Source organism: Onychostoma macrolepis, chromosome 10 (genome assembly GCF_012432095.1).
Source record: "Onychostoma macrolepis isolate SWU-2019 chromosome 10, ASM1243209v1, whole genome shotgun sequence".
In the NCBI taxonomy this organism is placed as follows: domain Eukaryota; kingdom Metazoa; phylum Chordata; class Actinopteri; order Cypriniformes; family Cyprinidae; genus Onychostoma; species Onychostoma macrolepis.
In genome coordinates this window covers 14171973-14195204 of record NC_081164.1, presented here as the reverse complement: position 1 = coordinate 14195204, position 23232 = coordinate 14171973, and the positions used below count along the sequence as shown (strand labels likewise).

The following is a 23232-nucleotide window of genomic DNA, read 5'->3' as shown; positions in this document are numbered from 1 at the left end:
GCAAATTTGACTATCCCAATCATACGTTTGTGGGTGGAGTTAGTGTAAATAGCCTCTGCCAACAACATGGCTATTTGCACTTAAATAGTGCTTTTTTAATATTCCCAACAATTAAACAGTTGCCCACCGAAAAAAACAGGGGGTGCTGCAGCACCCTCAGCACCCCCACTTCCCGTGCCCCTGTGCATGTAAGCAGCTAGAAATCAAAGGTCAGATGATTTACTTACTTGGTTCCTGATATCCACACCTCCGGACCATCTAAAACCACACAAGCATAAAGTATTTACAATTATGTAAATAGAGAACTAAAGAAGTAGGGTTAGTTAATTAATCTCCAGCCATTTTCAACAATTTGGAGAAATGACAACCATCTTTTTAGAGAAACTAAAATGTACTGTATCTATGCCTTAACCAAAAAAACTGAATTAATATTTATATTTCTGATAGACCATTCTGTTCATGTATAGTGTGTTAATGCCTTATAGTGTCTAATAAACTGATTTACAGAGCATGGTTTGATTGTAAAAGTATTGTGGTCCTAATTCATTTTACTAACCCTACCAAGTCTATACTCACTTGTTGTCCAGTGCTGCCTGTCTGTTCCTCTACATCGCTGGGTTTGTACACTTTCAGCTTGATTTGTTGATTGTCAATAGTAATAATGTGTTCTGCCTTTGAGAGCACGCTATCTCGGACTTAAACACAAACATTTAGTCAGATACATCACAATATTTAGTCAGATACATCACAACACTTTAAAACAAGAACAACACAAAACAACACAGTAAATTATATATGACAGAGGAGGCTAGAGTAAATAGGCTAGTAGCCTTCTATTACACTGAACAAAATTATAAACGCAACACTTTTGTTTTTGCCCCCATTTTTTATGAGCTGAACTCAAAGATCTAAGACTTTTTCTATGTACACAAAAGACCTTTTTCTCTCAAATATTGTTCACAAATCTGTCTAAATCTGTGATAGTGAGCACTACTCCTTTGCTGGGTCCCACTTTATATTAGGTGGCCTTAACTACTATGTACTTACATTTGATACAATGCACTTTTTGTGTAAATACATGTTTTTACATTGTACTTATATTTTTAAAAATACCTATATGTAATTACATCTGTAATTAATTTCTGTAATTCAATTTATAATTACACTGTTGACCCATTCCTTACACCTTAACCCACCTTTAAACCTACCTATACCACCAAACCTGTCCCTAACCTTACCTGAATCCCACCTCAATAGCAGCAATTGTTTTGCAATACAATAGACCACAATAAGTACATTGTACTTATTTTTTGATGTAAGTACATAGTAGTTAAGGCCACCTAATATAAAGTGTGACCGGTGTGCCTTAGGCTGGCCACAATAAAAGGCCACCCTAAAATGTGTAGTTTTACTGTATTGGGGGGGTCCGAAAACCAGTCAGTATCTGGTGTGACAACATTTGCCTCACGCAGTGCAACACATCTCCTTCGCATAGAGTTGATCAGATTGTTTTATCACACAGCACAATGCCACAGATGTCACAAGTTTTGAGTGAGCGTGCAATTGGCATGCTGACTGCAGGAATGTCCACCAGAGCTGTTGCCCGTGAATTGAATGTTCATTTCTCTACCATAAGCCGTCTCCAAAGGCGTTTCAGAGAATTTGGCAGTACATCCAACTGGCTTCACAACCGCAGACCACATGTAACCACACCAGCCCAGGACCTCCACATCCAGCATCTTCACCTCCAAGATCGTCTGAGACCAGCCACCCGGACAGCTGTTGTAACAATCGGTTTGCATAACCAAAGAATTTCTGCACAAACTGTCAGAAACCGTCTCAGGGAAGCTCATCTGCATGCTCATCGTCCTCATCGGGGTCTCAACCTGACTACAGTTCATCGTCGTAACCGACTTGAGTGGGCAAATGCTCACATTCGACGGCGTCTGGCACTTTGGAGAGGTGTTCTCTTCACGGATGAATCCCGGTTTTTTCTGTACAGGGCAGATGGCAGACAGCGTGTATGGCGTCGTGTGGGTGAGCGGTTTGCTGATGTCAACGTTGTGGATCGAGTGGCTCACCGGACATGTCACCCATTGAGCATGTTTGGGATGCTCTGGATAGGCGTATATCCAGTTCCTGTCAATATCCAGCAAGAGGAGTGGGCCAACATTCCACAGGCCACAATCAACAACCTGATCAACTCTATGCGAAGGAGATGTGTTGCACTGCGTGAGGCAAATGGTTGTCACACCAGATACTGCCTGGTTTTCTGACCCCCCCCCCCCCCCCAATACAGTAAAACTGCACATTTTAGAGTGGCGTTTTATTGTGGCCAGCCTAAGGCACACCTGTGCAATAATCGTGCTGTCTAATCAGCATCTTGATATGCCACACATTGTGAGGTGGATGGATTATCTCGGGAAAGGAGAAGTGCTGACTAACGGATTTAGACAGATTTGTGAACAATATTTGAGAGAAATAGGTCTTTTGTATACATAGAAAAAGTCTTAGATCTTTGAGTTCAGCTCATGAAAAATGGGGGCAAAAACAAAAGTGTTGCGTTTATAATTACACCGTGTCTAAACAGGACGAGAGTGGCGCAACGCAACAAAATACAATAGTCCTATATAACCCATTATAATCAATGATGCTGGACATCATTGGACATCTACACTGGACACGAAAAATCCTTGACAGTAAACTGACTCCTTCTATTTATTACATACTGACACAAATTACAAATTAATTTCAACAGTCGCTTGTCGCGTCCAGAGCTGTTGCGGCACGACGCGTCCGGTATACACAGTTTTAAGCAGGATTTATCCTGTCGCCTGGCTCCGCTCAGCAAGTCTTCCTAAATGGACGAGGCTTTTACTTGTTGCGTTTCGCTGTTGTACTATTCTTTGAAACAACAGGGAGCGACAAGGAGTAATTGTCCTGTAAAACCATCGGGAATCACCAACCCATTCTCACACCCAACTCGTCACATATTGAAGCTTGGTCAGGACCACTTGGCGTCGCTTTTTGACGCTCAAGGTACCCCTTCGACTTGCAGGGTCCTCCGTTGCTTTAAATAGGAAACCCTTAGCGTCAATATGCCGACGCCAAAATGGGAATTTTATCGTCATAATTAAATTATATATTGGGTAATAACATTGCCATTATTGCATATATGTTGGGGTGTGATTTTTCAATGTAAACAGCCACAACAGTTTTATTTATATTACAATATTTACACATTTGTGAGCACATAACCCAACCCCTGCCCCTAAACCTACCATTTGTCAATAAAACACAAGATATAACAGGCAGATACAACTACCGTCATAATTTATTTAAAAAATATGAATATTCCAAGTCTTCCGAGGCAAAACATTTGATTTGTGAGAGGAATAAACGCGATTGCCGTCTCCGTCCGCCGTTAAACTCAGCCTGTGTGCTGCAGTCTGTGAGCGAATTCAAAAAATGCCGCCAGAAGAAGCCTTACGTCAGCCTTGGTTGTGAAATACTATTGGTTCTTGTGTGTCTCGTGACCGATTGCGTCATGCTGTTCTGACAGGCTATTGGCTCTTCTGTATCTCGTGACCAATTGCGTCATGCTACGGGACTGGAGTATCTTTTGAATGAGATGTGAGCGCGTTAACAAGAGCGGGATCATTTTCAGCGATTAAAACCTTGTTTTGCTCTCTTCTTCTCACAAAGACTTCGTATGGCTTCAGAAGACTTGGAATGCAACATGACTTGTTTGTAATGCTTTTATACTGCTTGTTTATGGTCAGTTTTTGCAATAAATACCTGTGACTGCACTTATATTTGCCTGTTACGTGTTTTATGTTGTTCAGAAGTGGGTAGGTTTAGGGTAGGGGTGGGGTTAGGTGCTCCAATAAAAGTATAAATGTATATAAAATGATTTATAATTTTTTTACAAATGCATGCAAACCATTAAACTAAGACAAACAACTGAAAACAACGGAGGATAACGTGTTGTCATTTTCCATAAGCGTCTTGACCTGACGCATAAAGCAAGTAACTGAAAGCAATGGAGATCCTATTTTGTCATATAATGACGCCTAGGGGCACCTTTGGCGTCTTCATAGTGACGCGAAAGGAGTTTGACCATGCTTCAGTTTTTGACGCCTTGGGAGTGAGAATGGGTTGGAATCACCGGTGAGACAAAGTCATTTGCCGGTACAAGATTTCTCGCGTGATGAATGAGTTGATGAATTAATCATTTCTTTATGTACAAACTGATTAAAATAATCTTAAGATTGTGTTTATTTCGCATCAAACAGAAGACAACTTTAAGCAAAAAGTGTATCTAAATGAATTATGTTTCTATTTTCATACAATAAAAATAAAACGTACTTTAATTAAATGCATGTTCGGCTAGAGTCGCTTTGAACTCGTGCATCTTCGGAAGCGGATCTACGCGGAAAGTTACGAAAAATGCCGTGCACACCGCCACGCGAAATGAGGTCGCGCGCACTCAAAGCAAACTTCCGCAAACACCGCGATGACGTCATATTTGCCGCGCTCACTCAAGCGAACTTGCGGACGTGTCGATTATAAATCAGCCTTCGACCTCGAGTGAGAGTTTGTCGCGCTTTGTATTTTAAATACGTGTCTCCACAGCTTGGTTACATTACTAAATAAAATGTAAATAAATGAAATAAAAACGTGTTATTTGTTAACATAAAATGGTTTCGTGTTCAGTACTTACTGACAGATGATTTGAACAGAATAGTAGCAGAGTTGCTCTTGTCATTATATTGCAAGACACAGTCTCCTCCCTGAGATTTTTTCTTGCTCTGAAAATGAATCTGAAGTTTATTTTTCACACTTTTAGCGTGTTCAGACTCCCAGTTTCCCTCTACAATGATGGGATAATGATATTCGTCCATCGTGATCCTATCTGGTCAACGAGGATGTCAGAGTATATAGTTGATCACGCGCCCTTCCTGCTTATTTCACTTTCGTTTCTTCAACACAGCTACCCAAATCTGAAACGCATTATACTGGCCAGTCTCCTCCCACATTTACACATGTTATCAAAACGAAATGTGTTAGGCTACATACAAAACTAATGTAAACTTGCTGGTGTATGAAAGGTTATCATGTCATTATTCTGGCTGCATTTACAGGGTCTTGACCAGTAAGCGCTTCTAAACAATTCATCATCTTTTTTTTATTTATTAATTTTTTTTATCATTTATTTATTTTTCAAAGCAATTTTTCACCAGCTGCGTAGATGTACAACCATTCACTCATAGTGCATTTTCTGTTTTACAATGTACTTATACTTTCCTTCAACCAGCGACGTGAAATAAACGTTTGCGCTTACTTAAAATTACTATATTATTTGGCTAGTTCATTCATTAATTCATTTTAACTTAAAAAAGAAAGAAAGAATGTTCTCTCACTTTTAACTTCTTTTATTGTAAGCAAATCTCTTGACAATTGTAAACATTTGTGTAAATATTTTGTATAAAATATCATTAATACAAAAAATGAAACATCTGAGACATACACTGAACAAGTTCCACAGATGTTTAACAAACAGAAATGGAATAATGAATCCCAGAATGAAGAGCACCTCATCCTCATAGACTGCACCAGATTTGCCAGTTCTTGCTGTGAGATGATTCACCACTCTTTCCACCAAGACAAGATTTTACAAAATTATCTTTAACATACAGTTTCCTGAAAAAAGGGCTGTTTCCTTTTTTTCTTTTTTTTCCTGAGTTCAGCCAGTAAAGTTTTCACCTAGTAATTTACTGACAGTAATTTAGCTGACAGAAACTGAGTTATCATAAACATTACTGGAAGCCAGGCATGTACTGGCCATCAGGAGTGCCGGAACTTTACTGGTGGGCCGGTCGAGTTATGCAAAACAGGGGAGATACATGTATATACTGTACATGTTGCTATTATTATACCTATATTAAATATTTGGGAATATATATCACTTTATAGAGGTTGTTTTCTTACTGTAGTTTCTACATGTGTTCAGATTTTATTTTATTTTTTCAAATAATTGTAATTTTATTGAAAATGTTAATTCTGTAAGAGCCTGATGAAATTTCAGTCTTAGTGTCTTACATAAATTAGGTGATAACCTTTTACAAATGTTATATTTAAAGGATAATTGACCCAAAAATGAAAATTCACCACAAGAAATTATAAGCTGGATGGAACGGATTTTTCCTGGGATGAATATTAGCCCCAGCCCTGCCCTGCTGGAAGGTGAGTAGGTATTCTGGGTAAGCCTGTACATCATTGAAGATCACAAACATGGTTGGGTTGTTCATATTATCAGTCACACTGTTATAGAGATCAACACTCTTGGAGCTCTTCGCAGGGGGAACAGGAAGACCTTGTTTTCCTTGAGTGTAATCACCAACAAGCACCCTGGCAAGGTACATGCATTTGTGTCCATTGGCATCACATTTAGAGTAGCGTTGGGCTGAGTAACGTGGGTCCACAGCAAAATACGTACCATTCCCATACATGGCTCCTACAAATAGAACAAGAGCAAAATACTCTTGATTTAAAATACAAATGGAAACTAGAGCAAATAAAGTTTATACTGAATTTGATTGATACCATGCATGCCAGCGAAACTGCGATTGAAGCCGTGATGGTTGATCTGATCAGTCTTATCAGGGGCAGTTCCATGGAAGAGAAGCTTTTCGTTGTTTTTATGCTTGTTTTTAACTTCCAGTTCCTCCTTTTTGATCATGTAGTTTCTCCAAAGTGCACTGTTCTGGACTCTTTCAATCTAAAAGCAAAAATAAATATTTAGTTTATGTACACATTAGATTTACAACATAGTACTAAATTGCAACACCAGAATCTCTCAAAACTAATAAATAGATTTTTCTTTAGTTTAGTCTTACTTTAATGATGTTCGAATTTAGATTGGTTCTCCTGAACTCTTTCTCCACATCTGCATATTCCTTTGAGCCTGCAGTGAGTTTTACAAGAACAACTGGCTGTCCTTTCATGTCCTCCCAGTGTGAAGGCAAAGGGCTTTGAGCTCCAACTGTTAAAAAACATGACCCCGATTTATCTTAGATTTCTTTAATCAGTGTCTTCTACAGACAAACAGACATCCTTCTCCAGCTAACAACTAACTTGTTTATTACGAAAATGATCTCACCTTTCAGATCTATACTATTTAGTTCAATCCCCAGTCTCCGTCTTGTGGCCTCTTTGCGAACAAAATCAGCCTCATATTCATCATTGTTAATCTTCATTCTCACTGTAGGTTGTCTCTTATAATAGGACTGTTCCAGCTCATAACTGGTCAACATTTCAAAGTTTTTGGCACTGTGTCTATTCTTCTGATATAGGTGCTGAACCATACTGCTAATGAAAAATGCCTCGCGTTTTTCCTTTCTTTTCACCTTTCTAATCATGTCTTGAATATGATTCTCTGCAGTGTGAACGTCTCTTGTCAGACCCTCCAGTGTGATGACAGAGTCTTGACCTTTCTTCTCAAGCCAGACACTGACTGTGAGCTCCCTCTGCATGACATTCAGTGTTTCTGCATCCTTACTGGTGAAATGAGTAATGGCTGGATCAGGGATTGGGATGGTCACATGCTCCTGTAATATCAAACTGCTGATCATGTCCTTGGCTTCACTCAGATCCTCTTGTGTCTCTCCACACAGTTGAAACACAGCTGGCTCAATTTCTTCACCAACCAAAATTTTCCCCTGCCAAAATGTGTCTTATTTTTGTTTGTTTGTTTGTTTTTTTGTTTTTGTTTAAAAAAAAAAAAAAAACAGACAAAAATATGGAATTAACATACTTTTTATTATTCTTTTACTGACCTTTAATTTGGTAAGCACACCTATATCTTTCTCTACTTTCTTACCGAAACTTCTGAACTTGTTTTGGTTCAATCCATGTACTTGCATAGCATGCATACCAGGAGAAGAAGTGGAGATTCTACCAAGAGTCCCTAAAGGTTAAAAACAAAAAGGTATAAGTGATCTCAGTTTTTTTGTAATCTTGCTAATTTCTTTTTTTTTTTTTTTTTTAATGAAACCATCAACTGTACCATGAAAAAAATTGCCCTCCTCTTCCAGCATGTCATCATCCTGCAGAACCACCACAAATCTTTTTTCCTTCAACAACATTGAGAGCATCATTTTACCCTGATCTTTGAAGTACTTTTTCGCTCCTGACTTTCGTAAGATCAGCGTGTCTGTGTAAAGACCATCTGCCAACTTTTTAAAGAAAATCATAGCTGGCTGAACAAATGTACACTCTCCGGACAGTTTGATCCAGGGTCTCTTTGAATGAAAATTCACTTTCACCTCATTAGACTTAATAAAATGCTGCCAGTGTTGTGATTTTCTGTCTTTTAAGAATGTAACCACTGCATGTGATTTAACATGAACAGTTTCTTCAATTCTAGTGTGTTTTTCAGTGAAATATCCAAAGTTCTCACTGACTTCCAACACTGGTTCTCTGAATCCAGTCACTATTATTTTGTCTCTCTGTTTAGATAGGCTTATAAACACAGATGTCTTTTTGGAAGTATTGAATAATTCTAGCAATAATTCTTTGAGATCATGCCACTCTGGCATTTGAAGGACACATTGATCTTCTACAATGAGGTGTTTGGTTGTAAGAACTGTATTTATCATCTTCTCTGCCTCATTAAGTGCTCTTTCTGTGCTTCCAGTCACAACAACATCTCCATTTTCTATTGTGTAGACAGCAGTTATTCCATGAGATATGAAGAGATCTCTGGACATTTCATCACAATCCACTGATCTCAGGAACTCCAGGATGGAACGATCAATCTGTAAGTGCTTCTGTTTCATATTTACTTTCTTCTCAAGGACCCAATTTTTGATGGCAAGAATTTCTGTATGAAGCCCTGATAAAACTAATCTGTTCATTTTTTTGTTGTAGTCAATGCACAGTTGTGGAGAAACAGCACTTTTTAGGCCATCCTGTTCAAGCAGAGAGTACAAGGCAGGAGAAATCTCCATATACTCTTTCACACTGTTCTTCTCTCTTTCCACAAGACCTGGCCGCTTCAAATGTGTCCTGTTGCCACCATACAAGATTGTATCCAGTGATTTAAAGTAGGGATATATCTTGACTGGAACATCACAGATGTTATTCTCTTGCTTCAAAACTCTCTCTTTGGCTGAAAAATAATAAAAGTTACAGGTGGAATGAATAAATACATTGGTGTTTACAAAATTAGGCAAGGGCTAGCAAATCTGGAACTGTAACAGCAAATACTGTCAGAAACTGCACATGTATTTACCTTCTTCCTCCTTAAAGATGATAATGGCTGCTTGCTCTGATGGAATTGTGATAACTTCCTCTACTGGACCACCCCATTTCTCAAAATACAGTTCCAGCAGCATCTTGCTGTTGTTGGCCTCAGCTGGAAGATTCTCCACCCGCACACATGTGCTTCTCTCCAGTGCACAGGCCCTCAGATTATACTGCTTGAACTTTTCATGTGTCCTGCTCTCCTCAAGAAACTTTTCTGCAGCTGTAAGAAATTATGTTTTAAAGAATTTGCCAGACACATTTAATCAACTCAACATACAACTATATCAACAAAGTATTAAAATCACATTTTTAAATCTACAAACTCTTCCCCAGTGTAATTGTTTAAAGATCAAGCATTATGCTTTGAAGATTAAGATTAAGATTTCGGATTTATAATCTAAATTAAGATTTTTGGAGTGAAAAAAAAAAAGACTAAAACACTGTAAATTATAATATAATGTCCATGTAAATGTATATTTTATAGGAGCAGAATAATTTACCATTGGGATTTTTAAAAGTCACAACAGCTTTTCTTAATTCTGGTATTAATTCCATGCTAAAGTCATAATCAGGAAGTCTGCTGATGTCCTCCACCAAAAGAGTCAAAACATCTTGATTAAAATCATCTGGAAGGTTCTCCAGGACCATGACACTTGGTTCACTTTGATCTTTATAGGCAAAATAAAAATGACAGATATGTCAGTGCAAATTATTTGTTGTAAAGTCAGCTAGCAGTGTCAGCTACAGTTAACAAACAAAATAATGTTTTCTATCAATCTGTACCTAACTCATATCTTTACTATTTAATTTGAATTTACTAACAAGCACAGCAGCTGTAATGGGACCATAACCTAACCAATAAAGATTACATGCACGTAAGAGACCAGAGTTCAGATGATTTACTTACTTGGTTCCTGATATCCACATGCCTGTTCTGTCTGAAATCACATAAAATGTAAACCATTTACAATTACGTAAATGGAGAATTAAACAAGTAGAGTTTTTGTTCTCTCTATTCTCTACAGCCTTTTTCAAACAATATAGAGAAATGACAACCATCTTCTTAGGGAAACTCAAAAATGCATCACTCATTCAAAATTTACCTAAAAATGCATCAACTGTAAAACTGAATTATAATTTGTATGATCATTCTCTTTATATAGAGTTACTTCATGCAATCTAAAGGGTTTGATTTAAAGCATTTTGTTCTTAATTCTGCATTTTGTAATAATACTCACTTTTGGTCCAGTGCGGTCTGCCTGTTTCTCTACATCGCTGGGTTTGTACACTTTCAACTTGATTTGTTGATTGTCAATGGTAATAATGTGTTCTGCCTTTGAGAGCACGCTATCTCTGACTTAAATACAAACAATCAGATTTAGTCACATACATCACAACACATCAAAACAAAGAACAACACAAAACAACACAATAAGTTCTGCATCATTTTATGTGATATTAGTGAATGTGTCCATTCAAATGATATATATATATATATATATATATATATTCATATATACTGTATATATTCATACTGTAGGCTATTTTTCAATATACTGCAGTATATTAAGTAACTCATTTCATTTTGGAAATTGATTGCTTCAAACCATTCGAGTTTAAAAAAGCTAGTGTTTATATGGTGTTAGTACAGTGAACTTAGTCCACTAAGAAGAAATATGTCTTAATATAAAACCACAAACACTTAAAGTGTAACAATAAAGCAACGAAAACATGACTACTACTCAAATCTTTGTAGATTGTCCTTAACTAGCAATAGTACACATTTATGTGCTAAAATGCTTAGTAAAGAGATTACTGTATCACTGTATCAGCAACTCCACAGTTACTGCTTTTAAATAAAGCAGCAGAACATCAGTGTTTGTGGCTCATCATTGACTGAAACACTGGCTCTACTCTCCAGCGCAATGGTGACCAACAGAACTAAATCTTGTGCAAAAACACATAAATACAGTTCAGATTAATATTTAATGTCCTTATCAGTTAATAAAATCTGACTGTTATATTTTACAGTATATTACTGTTTTTTCATTGAATTAACAGTAATCTAGTGGCAGCTCTGGTTGCTAGCATGTTACTGTTTTTCTACAGTTTGTTGCCATAAATTAATTACAGTTTATTACTGTTAAATTACGTTTCATGCTGTGCTTTAACCCTTTAAACCCCACAGCACTTATAATGTGTCCACACTACAGAGTGTTAGAGTAATGCCTTGTCCAAATACCCACACTTGCAGTCTTGGCCACTTGAGAGCGTGTGCTCGCGACAGGAAGTAATTGCGCAAGACTGTCCCAGGGGTCTGTTCTTTGTACCTCACTTAATACATCTGAGATGATTTGAAAGATGCCAGATCTTCTAATTGTGATAACTGATCTCTGGCTAATTTGGTTCTTCAAACAAGTTTGCAGATTAGATTAAAATATCTGGATTAAGTTGTCTACGATTACTGCACGTTCTTGTGTTCCCCGAAAAGGGTAGATGTATCGATACTCGAAACCACGATTAGCAATGCAGCGATTGGCTGGTGGCTAGACAGCAACGTAATGACATCATATAATTAAAAAAAGACACCTGACGAAAAACTTGACAAATTTTTGGACTTTTATAAGTAAACAGCCAAGCGAACAAAACTACATAAATGGTACAATAGATAAATGAAATGTGAAGTTTTTATTTTATTTTATTTTTTTAATCAAATGATTCCCAATTTTTTATATTCACGATTTCTAGTATTTGTACAGGCTTTACATTTTTATTTCAATGTTGTAATTAGCAATTCATTTAATTTTATCTTTGAAACAGATTTGTTACTTGACAGCATTAATTAAAGTTTCTTAAGGGTCAAGATCAAGTTATCTGCATCTCCTGCGCCCCATCAAGCCACTGCCATAATATCTGTCACCATCATTGATCTATATACAGTATATTTATGCCATGGTCTGTCTGAATACTCGATTCTAATTGGCTGGCAGGTGTTGATTAAATTCGTTGAACTGCACAGGTAGTTCCAGGTCAGTTTAATCACATTCTATATTAATGTGCTTCCTATAAACATTGGTAACCATAGTAACATACAGTTACAGTTGAATAGTAATACAGACAAAAATAATATCCGGTCAAATATTGCAGCACAAATAATGTTAACATCTTTAATATGTGAATGCTGGGAAACAACCATGGCATAAACGGGATAATTTTTCATCTAATATAATTAGATAATTTTTCAATGCACTCCGCTGCGCGTTGGGCGGTTCTTCGCCTCCACGTCGTGCATTCAAATCGTTTAATGTACAGCTAGCCATTGATTATCCCTTACATATCTATTATAGATAAGTGGTCACCACTCAAATTAATGCACGACTGAGATGAACTTTAAGTGTGACTCTAATACAATTATAAAGTAATTATTTTTATCATGAATAAATATTTAAATGAGTAAAACTGGCTGTGTTTATAGTATTATATACTACACAACATTATTATATTATTTTTCAATAAATGTTTCAATTATTATTATTTTAAATTACTGTCCCTGGATTAGTAGGGTACTCTTCCAATAAAGTAGCAGTGGCTGGGACAAATTTTTAGTATCAATTCTGCTTAAAAAGATGCGATCTTATCAGAACTGGGCAGTTTCCTGATAGTTGGAAAAAAGCATTGGTAAAGCCTATTTTCAAATCTGGGAATTCAGATGACATGGTTAATTATAGACCAGTTAATCTTCTTCCAGTTCTTTCTAAAGTGCTGGAAAAGGTTGTATCAGAACAATTTTTGCATCACTTAGAGAATAATAATCTTTTACATCCTTTACAATTTGGTTTTAGACATAACTATTCTACAGAAACAGCTACTTGCTTATTATAAGAAAATATTAAGCGGTCACTTGATAAAGGACTCAAAGTTGGTGCAGTATTCCTGGATTTGAAAAAGGCATTTGATACCGTAAATCATAATATTTTAATGTCAAAAATAACAAAGTACAATATATCAAAACAATATATAAAAAGTCGTGAACAAAGTGTTGTCATTAATAATGTTAACATCTTTAATATGTGAATGCTGGGAAACAACCATGGCATAAACGGGATAATTTTTCATCTAATATAATTAGATAATTTTCAATGCACTCCGCTGCGCGTTGGGCGGTTCTTCGCCTCCACGTCGTGCATTCAAATCGTTTAATGTACAGCTAGCCATTGATTATCCCTTACATATCTATTATAGATAAGTGGTCACCACTCAAATTAATGCACGACTGAGATGAACTTTAAGTGTGACTCTAATACAATTATAAAGTAATTATTTTTATCATGAATAAATATTTAAATGAGTAAAACTGGCTGTGTTTATAGTATTATATACTACACAACATTATTATATTATTTTTCAATAAATGTTTCAATTATTATTATTTTAAATTACTGTCCCTGGATTAGTAGGGTACTCTTCCAATAAAGTAGCAGTGGCTGGGACAAATTTTTAGTATCAATTCTGCTTAAAAAGATGCGATCTTATCAGAACTGGGCAGTTTCCTGATAGTTGGAAAAAAGCATTGGTAAAGCCTATTTTCAAATCTGGGAATTCAGATGACATGGTTAATTATAGACCAGTTAATCTTCTTCCAGTTCTTTCTAAAGTGCTGGAAAAGGTTGTATCAGAACAATTTTTGCATCACTTAGAGAATAATAATCTTTTACATCCTTTACAATTTGGTTTTAGACATAACTATTCTACAGAAACAGCTACTTGCTTATTATAAGAAAATATTAAGCGGTCACTTGATAAAGGACTCAAAGTTGGTGCAGTATTCCTGGATTTGAAAAAGGCATTTGATACCGTAAATCATAATATTTTAATGTCAAAAATAACAAAGTACAATATATCAAAACAATATATAAAAAAGTCGTGAACAAAGTGTTGTCATTAATAATGTTACAGTAAGTCAGTTCCTCATAATATCGATATAGGAATTCCTCAGGGAACAATTTTGGGTCCGATTCTTTTTAGTATTTATATTAATGATCTTCCAGAAATGTGTCCTGATGCAAGTCTTCAAATGTATGCTGATGACATGGTCATCTATGTATCTGGTAGGAATTGTGTGGAAATTGAAGAAAAGTTATCAAGAAACTTAGAGAAAGTGTCAGCTTGGCTTGATGCCTCTTTTTTAACTCTAAATACTAAGAAGACAAAGTCCATATGTTTTTCAATAACAAAATTACCGGTAACAGAATCATTAAACATTAGAATTAAAAATGAGATTATAGAACAAGTATCAAAAGAAAAATATCTTGGTATGATTTTAGATTCTCAGTTAAATTTTAAAAGTCATGTTAAAAAGTTATGTAAAAAAATTAAGGCAAATCTTACCAGCTTTAGAATAATAAGAAATTGTTTAACATATGATCATGCTTTTTTGTTTTTAAATTTGATGATATTATCACATATAGTATATGGATTATATATTTGGTCTCAGACAAATCAATGCATACCTAATCAGGTTGAATGTCTTTACAACAGAGCTTTGAAGGTTTTAGATAAAAAGCAAATAAGATACCATCATTGTCAGATCCTCAGTAAATATAAGATTTTGAGCTTTGCTCACTTTGTCTTTTTTCATTATGTAAAGCTTGTGTTTAAATGTTTAAATGGACTTGCTCCTATGCCTTTATGTAATTTTTTTGTGGGATTACAGGGAAACAGTAAATCCACTAGAGCGGCTTCTAGTGGAAACTGTAGACATCATTTGCTCAGACTGCTCTCTCAGTGAAAGGTGTAAAATCTTTTAATTCGTTGCCTGATTATTTAAAATCTGCTGCAAATTATAATTATTTGTTTAAAAAGCCACAAAATCTTGGTTGATACATCAACAAACTTGTAGTCATGTTTAGTGTATTAGTATTATAAATTTGTGTACTACTTGTTGTTTATTCTTGTAATTGTAATTTATAAAAGCCCTCCTAGGGACAAGTGTTGCGAATTAGCTTTGGCTATAAGCATCTATGTTTATTGTATCTGTCCCTAACAAATAAAACATAAATAAATAAATAATCCTGTTTACATGAAATAATCCTGCTCCCGAGCAGGTTTAAACTGACGGACCTGTTGCTATGACAGCTTTGAAGAACCAACCAATCCAAGATCAAGCGAAATCGTCAACAATCAAATCCAGCTAACTGAGTAAGCAACGTATATGAAAAACGTACGAAAAAATAGTGAATGAGGGTGTAGGGTGTGATTTGAAACACAGCCTCTGAGTTGACTTTGAACGCTGTTAATTCATAATATATAGCAGCAGGTTACGAAAATGACAAATGCTACCCAGAATGCATAGTTTTTTTTTTTACAGTGATTTTTAACAGTACTGATACATATATTTAGAAAAAAATACTTTAAAAGCATTAAATGTAATTTTCATAGTTTTATGAATATTAGTTTTATCCTTTATTGTACACATATATTGCACATACTGTATATGTTCCCATATGGATGTGAATGTATGTAAACATATATACAATATATACATGTATTGGTTTAAGCCAGACTGAAACCTGGCTTAAACCAAATGAATATTTTGGTCTAAATGAGTCTACTCCACCAAGCTACTGTTATAAACATGAACCCCGTCAGACTGGTCATGGTGGTGGTGTCGCTACAATATATAGTGATATTCTCAATGTTACTCAGAAAACAGGATACAGGTTTAACTATTTGAAATACTTCTACTTAATGTTACACTGTCAGATATGCAAAAGAAATCTCTCCTATCTCTTACTCTGGCTACTGTGTATAGACCGCCAGGGTCATATACAGAATTCCTAAAAGAATTTGCAGATTTCCTCTCAGATCTATTGGTTAATGTTGATAAAGCGCTAATTGTCGGAGATTTTAACATTCACGTTGATAATACAAATGATGCGTTAGGACTTGCGTTTACTGACCTAATAAACTCTTTTGGAGTCAAGCAAAACGTCACCGAGCCCACTCATCGTTTCAATCATACGCTAGATTTAATTATATCGCATGGAATTGATCTTACTGATATAGATATCGTACCTCAAAGTGATGATATTACTGATCATTTCCTTGTATCGTGCATGCTGCATATTACCGATATTAACTATATGGCTCCGCGTTATCGTCTGGGCAGAACTATTGTTCCAGCCACCAAAGACAGATTCACAAATAACCTGCCTGATTTATCTCAACTGCTGTGTGTACCCATAAATACACGTGAACTAGACGAAATGACTAGCAACATGGGCACTATCTTCTCTAATACATTAGAAGCTGTTGCCCCCCTCAATATGAAAAAGGTTAGAGAAAACGTACTGCGCCATGGTACAACAGTTATACCCATTCTCTCAAGAAAGAAACTCGTAATCTTGAGCGCAAATGGAGAAAACTAACTTGGAAGTTTTAGAATTGCGTGGAAAAACAGTATGTCCAGCTATAGACAGGCTTTAAAAGCTGCCAGGGCAGAGCATATCCACAAACTCATAGATAATAACCAAAACAATCCAAGGTTTTTATTTAGCACAGTGGCTAGATTAACAAATAAACAGACGCCACCCGATCTAAATATTCCCTCACAGTTTAATAGTAATGACTTTATGAATTTCTTCACTGATAAATTCATTAGAAATACAATAACAAATGTAGGTTCTACACCATCTAGTACTTCAGTTTCATTCACAGCTCCCAAAGAAAAACTTCAGTGCTTTACAACTATAGGACAGGAAGAACTAAATAAATTTATCACTGCATCTAAACCAACAACATGTTTATTAGATCCTGTACCCACTAAACTACTGAAAGAGTTGTTACCTTTAGCAGAAGAACTGCTTCTCAATATTATTAACTCATCATTATCTTTAAGTCACGTCCCAAAACCATTCAAGCTGGCGGTTATTAAGCCTCTTATTAAGAAACCACAACTAGATTCTAGTGAACTGGCAAATTACAGACTCATTTCAAATCTGCCGTTTATGTCTAAAATTTTAGAAAAAGTTGTGTCTGCTCAATTGTGCTTCTTCTTGCAAAAAATTATCTCTATGAAGAATTTCAGTCAGGTTTCAGGCCTCACCATAGCACAGAAACTGCACTTGTTAAAATTACAAATGACTTGCTTCTTGCGTCAGACCAAGGCTGCACCTCATTGCTAGTTTTACTTGATCTTAGTGCTGCGTTCGACACTATAGATCATGACATACTCATAGATCGATTACAAAAATATACGGGTATTCAAGGGCAGGCTTTAAGATGGTTTAGATCCTACCTATCCGATCGCTACCACTTTGTTTTTTAAACGGGAACCATCTCAACTATCACCAGTAAAGTATGGAGTACCACAAGGATCTGTCCTAGGTCCTCTGCTATTTTCAATATACATGTTGCCCCTTGGTGATATTATTAGAAAATACGGGATTAGTTTTCATTGTTATGCTGATGATACTCAACTATATATCTCAACAAGACCAGATGAAACTTCTGAACTATCTAAGATCTATTGGTTAATGTTGATAAAGCGCTAATTGTCGGAGATTTTAACATTCACGTTGATAATACAAATGATGCGTTAGGACTTGCGTTTACTGACCTAATAAACTCTTTTGGAGTCAAGCAAAACGTCACCGAGCCCACTCATCGTTTCAATCATACGCTAGATTTAATTATATCGCATGGAATTGATCTTACTGATATAGATATCGTACCTCAAAGTGATGATATTACTGATCATTTCCTTGTATCGTGCATGCTGCATATTACCGATATTAACTATATGGCTCCGCGTTATCGTCTGGGCAGAACTATTGTTCCAGCCACCAAAGACAGATTCACAAATAACCTGCCTGATTTATCTCAACTGCTGTGTGTACCCATAAATACACGTGAACTAGACGAAATGACTAGCAACATGGGCACTATCTTCTCTAATACATTAGAAGCTGTTGCCCCCCTCAATATGAAAAAGGTTAGAGAAAAACGTACTGCGCCATGGTACAACAGTTATACCCATTCTCTCAAGAAAGAAACTCGTAATCTTGAGCGCAAATGGAGAAAAACTAACTTGGAAGTTTTTAGAATTGCGTGGAAAAACAGTATGTCCAGCTATAGACAGGCTTTAAAAGCTGCCAGGGCAGAGCATATCCACAAACTCATAGAAAATAACCAAAACAATCCAAGGTTTTATTTAGCACAGTGGCTAGATTAACAAATAAACAGACGCCACCCGATCTAAATATTCCCTCACAGTTTAATAGTAATGACTTTATGAATTTCTTCACTGATAAATTCATTAGAAATACAATAACAAATGTAGGTTCTACACCATCTAGTACTTCAGTTTCATTCACAGCTCCCAAAGAAAAACTTCAGTGCTTTACAACTATAGGACAGGAAGAACTAAATAAATTTATCACTGCATCTAAACCAACAACATGTTTATTAGATCCTGTACCCACTAAACTACTGAAAGAGTTGTTACCTTTAGCAGAAGAACTGCTTCTCAATATTATTAACTCATCATTATCTTTAAGTCACGTCCCAAAACCATTCAAGCTGGCGGTTATTAAGCCTCTTATTAAGAAACCACAACTAGATTCTAGTGAACTGGCAAATTACAGACCCATTTCAAATCTGCCGTTTATGTCTAAAATTTTAGAAAAAGTTGTGTCTGCTCAATTGTGCTTCTTCTTGCAAAAAAATTATCTCTATGAAGAATTTCAGTCAGGTTTCAGGCCTCACCATAGCACAGAAACTGCACTTGTTAAAATTACAAATGACTTGCTCCTTGCTCCTTTGGCACCCAAACTCTGGAATAGCCTTCCTGATAACGTTTGGGGTTCAGACACACTCTCTCTGTTTAAATCTAGATTAAAGACACATCTCATTAGCCAAGCATTCACATAATAATCTTGTTCTGCATTTATATCTGATCAAATGTACATTATAATTCTTTAGATTGGGTTGAACAAATCATTTTTGCTTGAATAGAACAGCAGCTACGCTAATTATGTGTCTATCTGTTTCTCTGATTCTGCCACGGGACAAGGAATTACTGAAGCGACAGTCTGGATCCAACCCTTAAAAAGATCCGGGATGACCAAACACCTGAGAAGAGATGATGGCAACACCTCAGAGGACCACGGAGGATGCCAACCCTCAGACAACATACACAATTACCAAGTTAAGTCTTTCATAACTTAAACATATTGGGTTTCTTCTTCACATATGTATGTGTATGTGTGTGTGTATGTATATATATATGTATATATATATATATATAGTAGAAACTTAATTTCCTGTAAAGCTGCTTTGCAACGATTGTATCGTAAAAAGCGCTATACAAATAAACTTGAATTGAATTGAATACAAACACTCTAGTTCCCAGCATGCTTTGCTTCTGACAGTTAAAGGTGACAAAATCTTAAAATTAATTGTCATTTAATGTCTTTTGCTGTTAATATAGTGGGATATCTGTTAGTGTTTAATGTTCTCTTATTTTGGAATTTAAAAGGGTTTCTAGTATGTCTGAGTTTTTGGGGTTATCATTGTGCTGAAGAGTAGAGCCTATATAGACTATTGCTTGTTTAATTAATTAATTTATTTATTTTATTTTTTAAATGTAATTGGTGTGCACTCTTCAGCATGCAGTCTCTTTGCTAAATACTTTAGTACATGCAGATGTGCTTGTGCTGTTGTTAACTAGCTACAGTCATGGCCAAAATTATCGGCACCCTTGCAATTCTGTCAGAAAATTGATCCAATTGCAAATGTTTTGGTATTCACTTGCTTATTGTTTTTGTTTGCACTGCAACAACACACACACACACAAAAAAAAAAAACAGAGGAAAAGTCAAACTTGATCAAATTTCACACATAACTCAAAAATGGACTGGACAAAATGATTGGCATCTTGTCAAAATTATAAGAAATAATTGCTTTTCAAGCATGTGATGCTACTGTTATTTGTATTTAGACACATCTGTGTTAAGTAACAGGTGTGGGCAATATAGTAATCACACTTGCAACCAGTTAAAATGGAGAAAAGTTGACTCAACCTTTGTGTTGTGTGTCGCACTGAGCATGGAGAAAAGAAAGAAGTGTAAAGAGTTGTCTGTGGATTTGAGAGAAAAATGTGGAAAAACATGGACAATCTCAAGGCTACAAGTCCATCTCCAGAGATCTTAATGTTCCTTTGTCCACTGTGCGCAATATCATCAAGAGGTTTACAGCCCATGGCACCGTAGCTAACCTCCCTGGACTTGAACGGAAGAGCAAAATTAATGAAAAATTACAACAAAGGATGGTGGATAAAGAACCCCGATTAACTTCCAAACAAATTCAAGCTGATCTGCAGACACAGGGTACAACAGTGTCAGCTCACACTATCCGTCGCCATCTGAATAAAAAGGGATGCTATGGTAGGAGACCCAGGAGGACACCACTGCTGACACAAAGGCATAAAAAAGCAAGACTGGAGTTTGCCAAAACTTATGTGACAAAACCACAATCCTTCTGGGAGAACGTATTGTGGACAGATGAGACAAAAGTAGAGCTTTTTGGTAAAGGACATCATGGCACTGTTTACAGAAAAAGAAATGAGGCATTCAAAGAAACAGTCAAACATGGTGGAGGTTCAAAGATGTTTTGGGGTTGCTTTGCTGCTTCTGGCACTGGATGCCTTGACTGTGTGAACGGTATCATGAAATCTGATGATTACCAAAGAATTTTGGGGCGCAACATAGTGGCCAGTGTCAGAACGCTGCGTCTCCACCAGAGGTCATGGGTCTTCCAGCAGGACAATGACCCGAAACACACTTAAAAAAGCACTTAGAAATGATTACAAACAAAGTGCTGGAGAGTTCTGAAATGGCCAGCAATGAGTGCAGATCTGAATCACATAGAACACCTGTGGAAAGATCTCAAAACAGCAGTTGGGAGAAGGCATTCTCCAAATCTGAATGACCTGGAGCAGTTTGCAAAAGAAGAGCCGTCCAAAATTCCAGTAGAGAGGTGTAAGAAACTCATTCATGGTTACAGCGATTGATTTCAGTTATGTTTTCCAAAGGGGGTGCTAGCAAATATTAAGTTAAGGGTGCCAATAATTTTGTCCAGTGCATCTTTTGGGTTCTGTGTGGAATTGTATCAGATTTGACTTTTCTTCTCTGTTTTTTTGTGTTGTTCCAATGCAAACAAACAAAAAAATAAATAAATAAACATGTGAGTACCAAAACAACTGCAACAATTTTCTGAGAGAAGGGTTACATTTTCTGACAGAATTGCAAGGATGCCGATATTTTTGTCCATGAGTGTATATATGAAAACATGAAACTTGTAAGTAATTATAAAATGTAAGAAATATATTATACATGTATATACACAAACACATATATATATGTGTGTATATGCTGCATGAGTATATATATATGTGTGATATTAGGCCTATTTATACACATGCAGTAGGCTAGCATATCTTATCACATGTACATCTATGAGCATGTTTACATGCACACCAGTAAGCTGGTAACTCAAATATCAGCTTATTAAAATAACCAGTTTTCCGAATTTGCATGCTCATCAGTATTCAGTAACCTTCAGGGGTGCCGGAAACCATGTGGCGCATCTGGTAACCTCACAATTCAAGGAGTTGCCGCTTTCATATATTGAAATAGCCTATGTGATAATATATTAATTCTATAGCCTATACAATAGCCTATATGTAATTTTATTCAAGTTTTTTCAATTCAATTCAAGTTTATTTGTATAGCGCCTTTCACGATACAAATCGTTGCAAAGCAGCTTTACAGGAAATTAAGTTTCTACAAAAGCAACAGTTTGGACAGGACCCTTTTTCTATTCTAACATGACAATGCCTCTGTGTATAAGGCAAGGTTCAAAAAGAAATTGATTTAGTCAGTGTGGAAGAACTTGACTGGTCTGCAGAAAGCCAAGTCCTAATCCAAGCTGAACACCTCTGGTGTGACTTTAAATGCAGATCTTGAGCCAAAAACTCTTTACCAAACACCAATGACTTGTACATATGAGTACAGTCATTTTAGACACTTCAAAAACTGTTGTAACAGAGATGGAAATACAATTTTTAAATGCATGAATTATGTTTCCATCTTTGTTGCCACAGTTTTGGAAGTTACTTTTTCTGTTCTAAAGAAGGGGGTGTCCCAATACGTTTGTCCATATAGTGTATGTACAAGTCATTGGTGTTTGGTAAAGAGTTTTTAGCTCAAGATCTGCATTTAAAGTCACACCAGAGGTGTTCAGCTTTCTGCAGACCAGTCAAGTTCTTCCACACTGACTAAATCAATAATTTCTTTTTGAACCTTGCCTTATACACAGAGGCATTGTCATGTTAGAATACAAAAGGGTCCTGTCCAAACTGTTGCTTTAAAATTAGACGCACACAATTCACAAGAATATCATTATATGCTTAAACATTAAGATTTGTACTCATGGAAATTACTGAAGTAGTCAAACCTGTTCATTAGAAGGGGGTGACCCAATACTTTTAGCAATATAGTGTATTTAGTAGTAGCTTATGGTGACTATATGTCAAGTTGATGTACTTATGGCAGAAATGTACGGAATATAATTTTATATTCAGTAGTACACTTCATAAGTGCATAACTGTGGTAACCCGTTTTCTTTCATCATGAGTTTGTATTTGAACCTGAAATGACCTTATGTGTTTTGTGTTTAGCACTTACTGTGAGATGATTTGAAAAGAATTGTAGCAGAGTTGCTCCCGTCATTATATTGCATGATGCAGTCTCCTCCCTGAGATTTTTTCTTACTCTGAAAATGAATCTGAAGTTTATTTTTCAGATTTTTTGCAGGCCCCCAGTCTCCCTCTACAATGATGGGATAATGATATTCCTCCATCGT

General features: G+C 36.2%; 2 protein-coding genes and 1 long non-coding RNA gene across 5 annotated transcripts in view; 1 reads left to right on the top strand and 2 right to left on the bottom strand.

The window, feature by feature from the left end:
• LOC131548003 (protein mono-ADP-ribosyltransferase PARP14-like) overlaps positions 1 to 4988 on the bottom strand; it is a 16183-nt gene extending 11195 nt beyond the window's left edge. Inside the window, exons 1-3 of the mRNA XM_058788847.1 lie at positions 4724 to 4988; positions 577 to 695; positions 228 to 258 (exon numbers count right to left, since the gene is read on the bottom strand). Of these exons, the coding sequence (XP_058644830.1) occupies positions 228 to 258; positions 577 to 695; positions 4724 to 4904 (331 nt within the window). The 5' untranslated portion in view covers positions 4905 to 4988. The remainder of the gene's footprint in view (positions 1 to 227; positions 259 to 576; positions 696 to 4723) is intronic.
• LOC131548011 (uncharacterized) overlaps positions 1 to 9069 on the top strand; it is a 14173-nt gene extending 5104 nt beyond the window's left edge. The window contains exons 2-3 of the long non-coding RNA XR_009273083.1: positions 8731 to 8821; positions 8932 to 9069. This is a non-coding gene — a long non-coding RNA (uncharacterized LOC131548011). The remainder of the gene's footprint in view (positions 1 to 8730; positions 8822 to 8931) is intronic.
• On the bottom strand, positions 5403 to 23232 carry LOC131548004 (protein mono-ADP-ribosyltransferase PARP14-like). 3 transcript variants are annotated; one of them, XM_058788848.1, is made up of 11 exons: positions 23055 to 23232; positions 10548 to 10666; positions 10217 to 10247; positions 9810 to 9977; positions 9296 to 9529; positions 8069 to 9172; positions 7883 to 7969; positions 7163 to 7735; positions 6900 to 7045; positions 6607 to 6781; positions 5403 to 6517 (listed from the first exon to the last, which is right to left on the bottom strand). In XM_058788848.1, the coding sequence occupies exons 1-11, from the start codon at positions 23227 to 23229 to the stop codon at positions 6168 to 6170; spliced, it is 3162 nt and encodes a 1053-aa protein (XP_058644831.1). In that variant the 5' UTR covers positions 23230 to 23232; the 3' UTR covers positions 5403 to 6167. The 3 variants fall into 3 exon arrangements, with proteins under 3 accessions (XP_058644831.1, XP_058644832.1, XP_058644834.1); XM_058788851.1 differs by lacking the exon at positions 23055 to 23232 and adding an exon at positions 10885 to 10925 and having other exon boundaries at positions 5404 to 6517; XM_058788849.1 differs by lacking the exon at positions 9810 to 9977.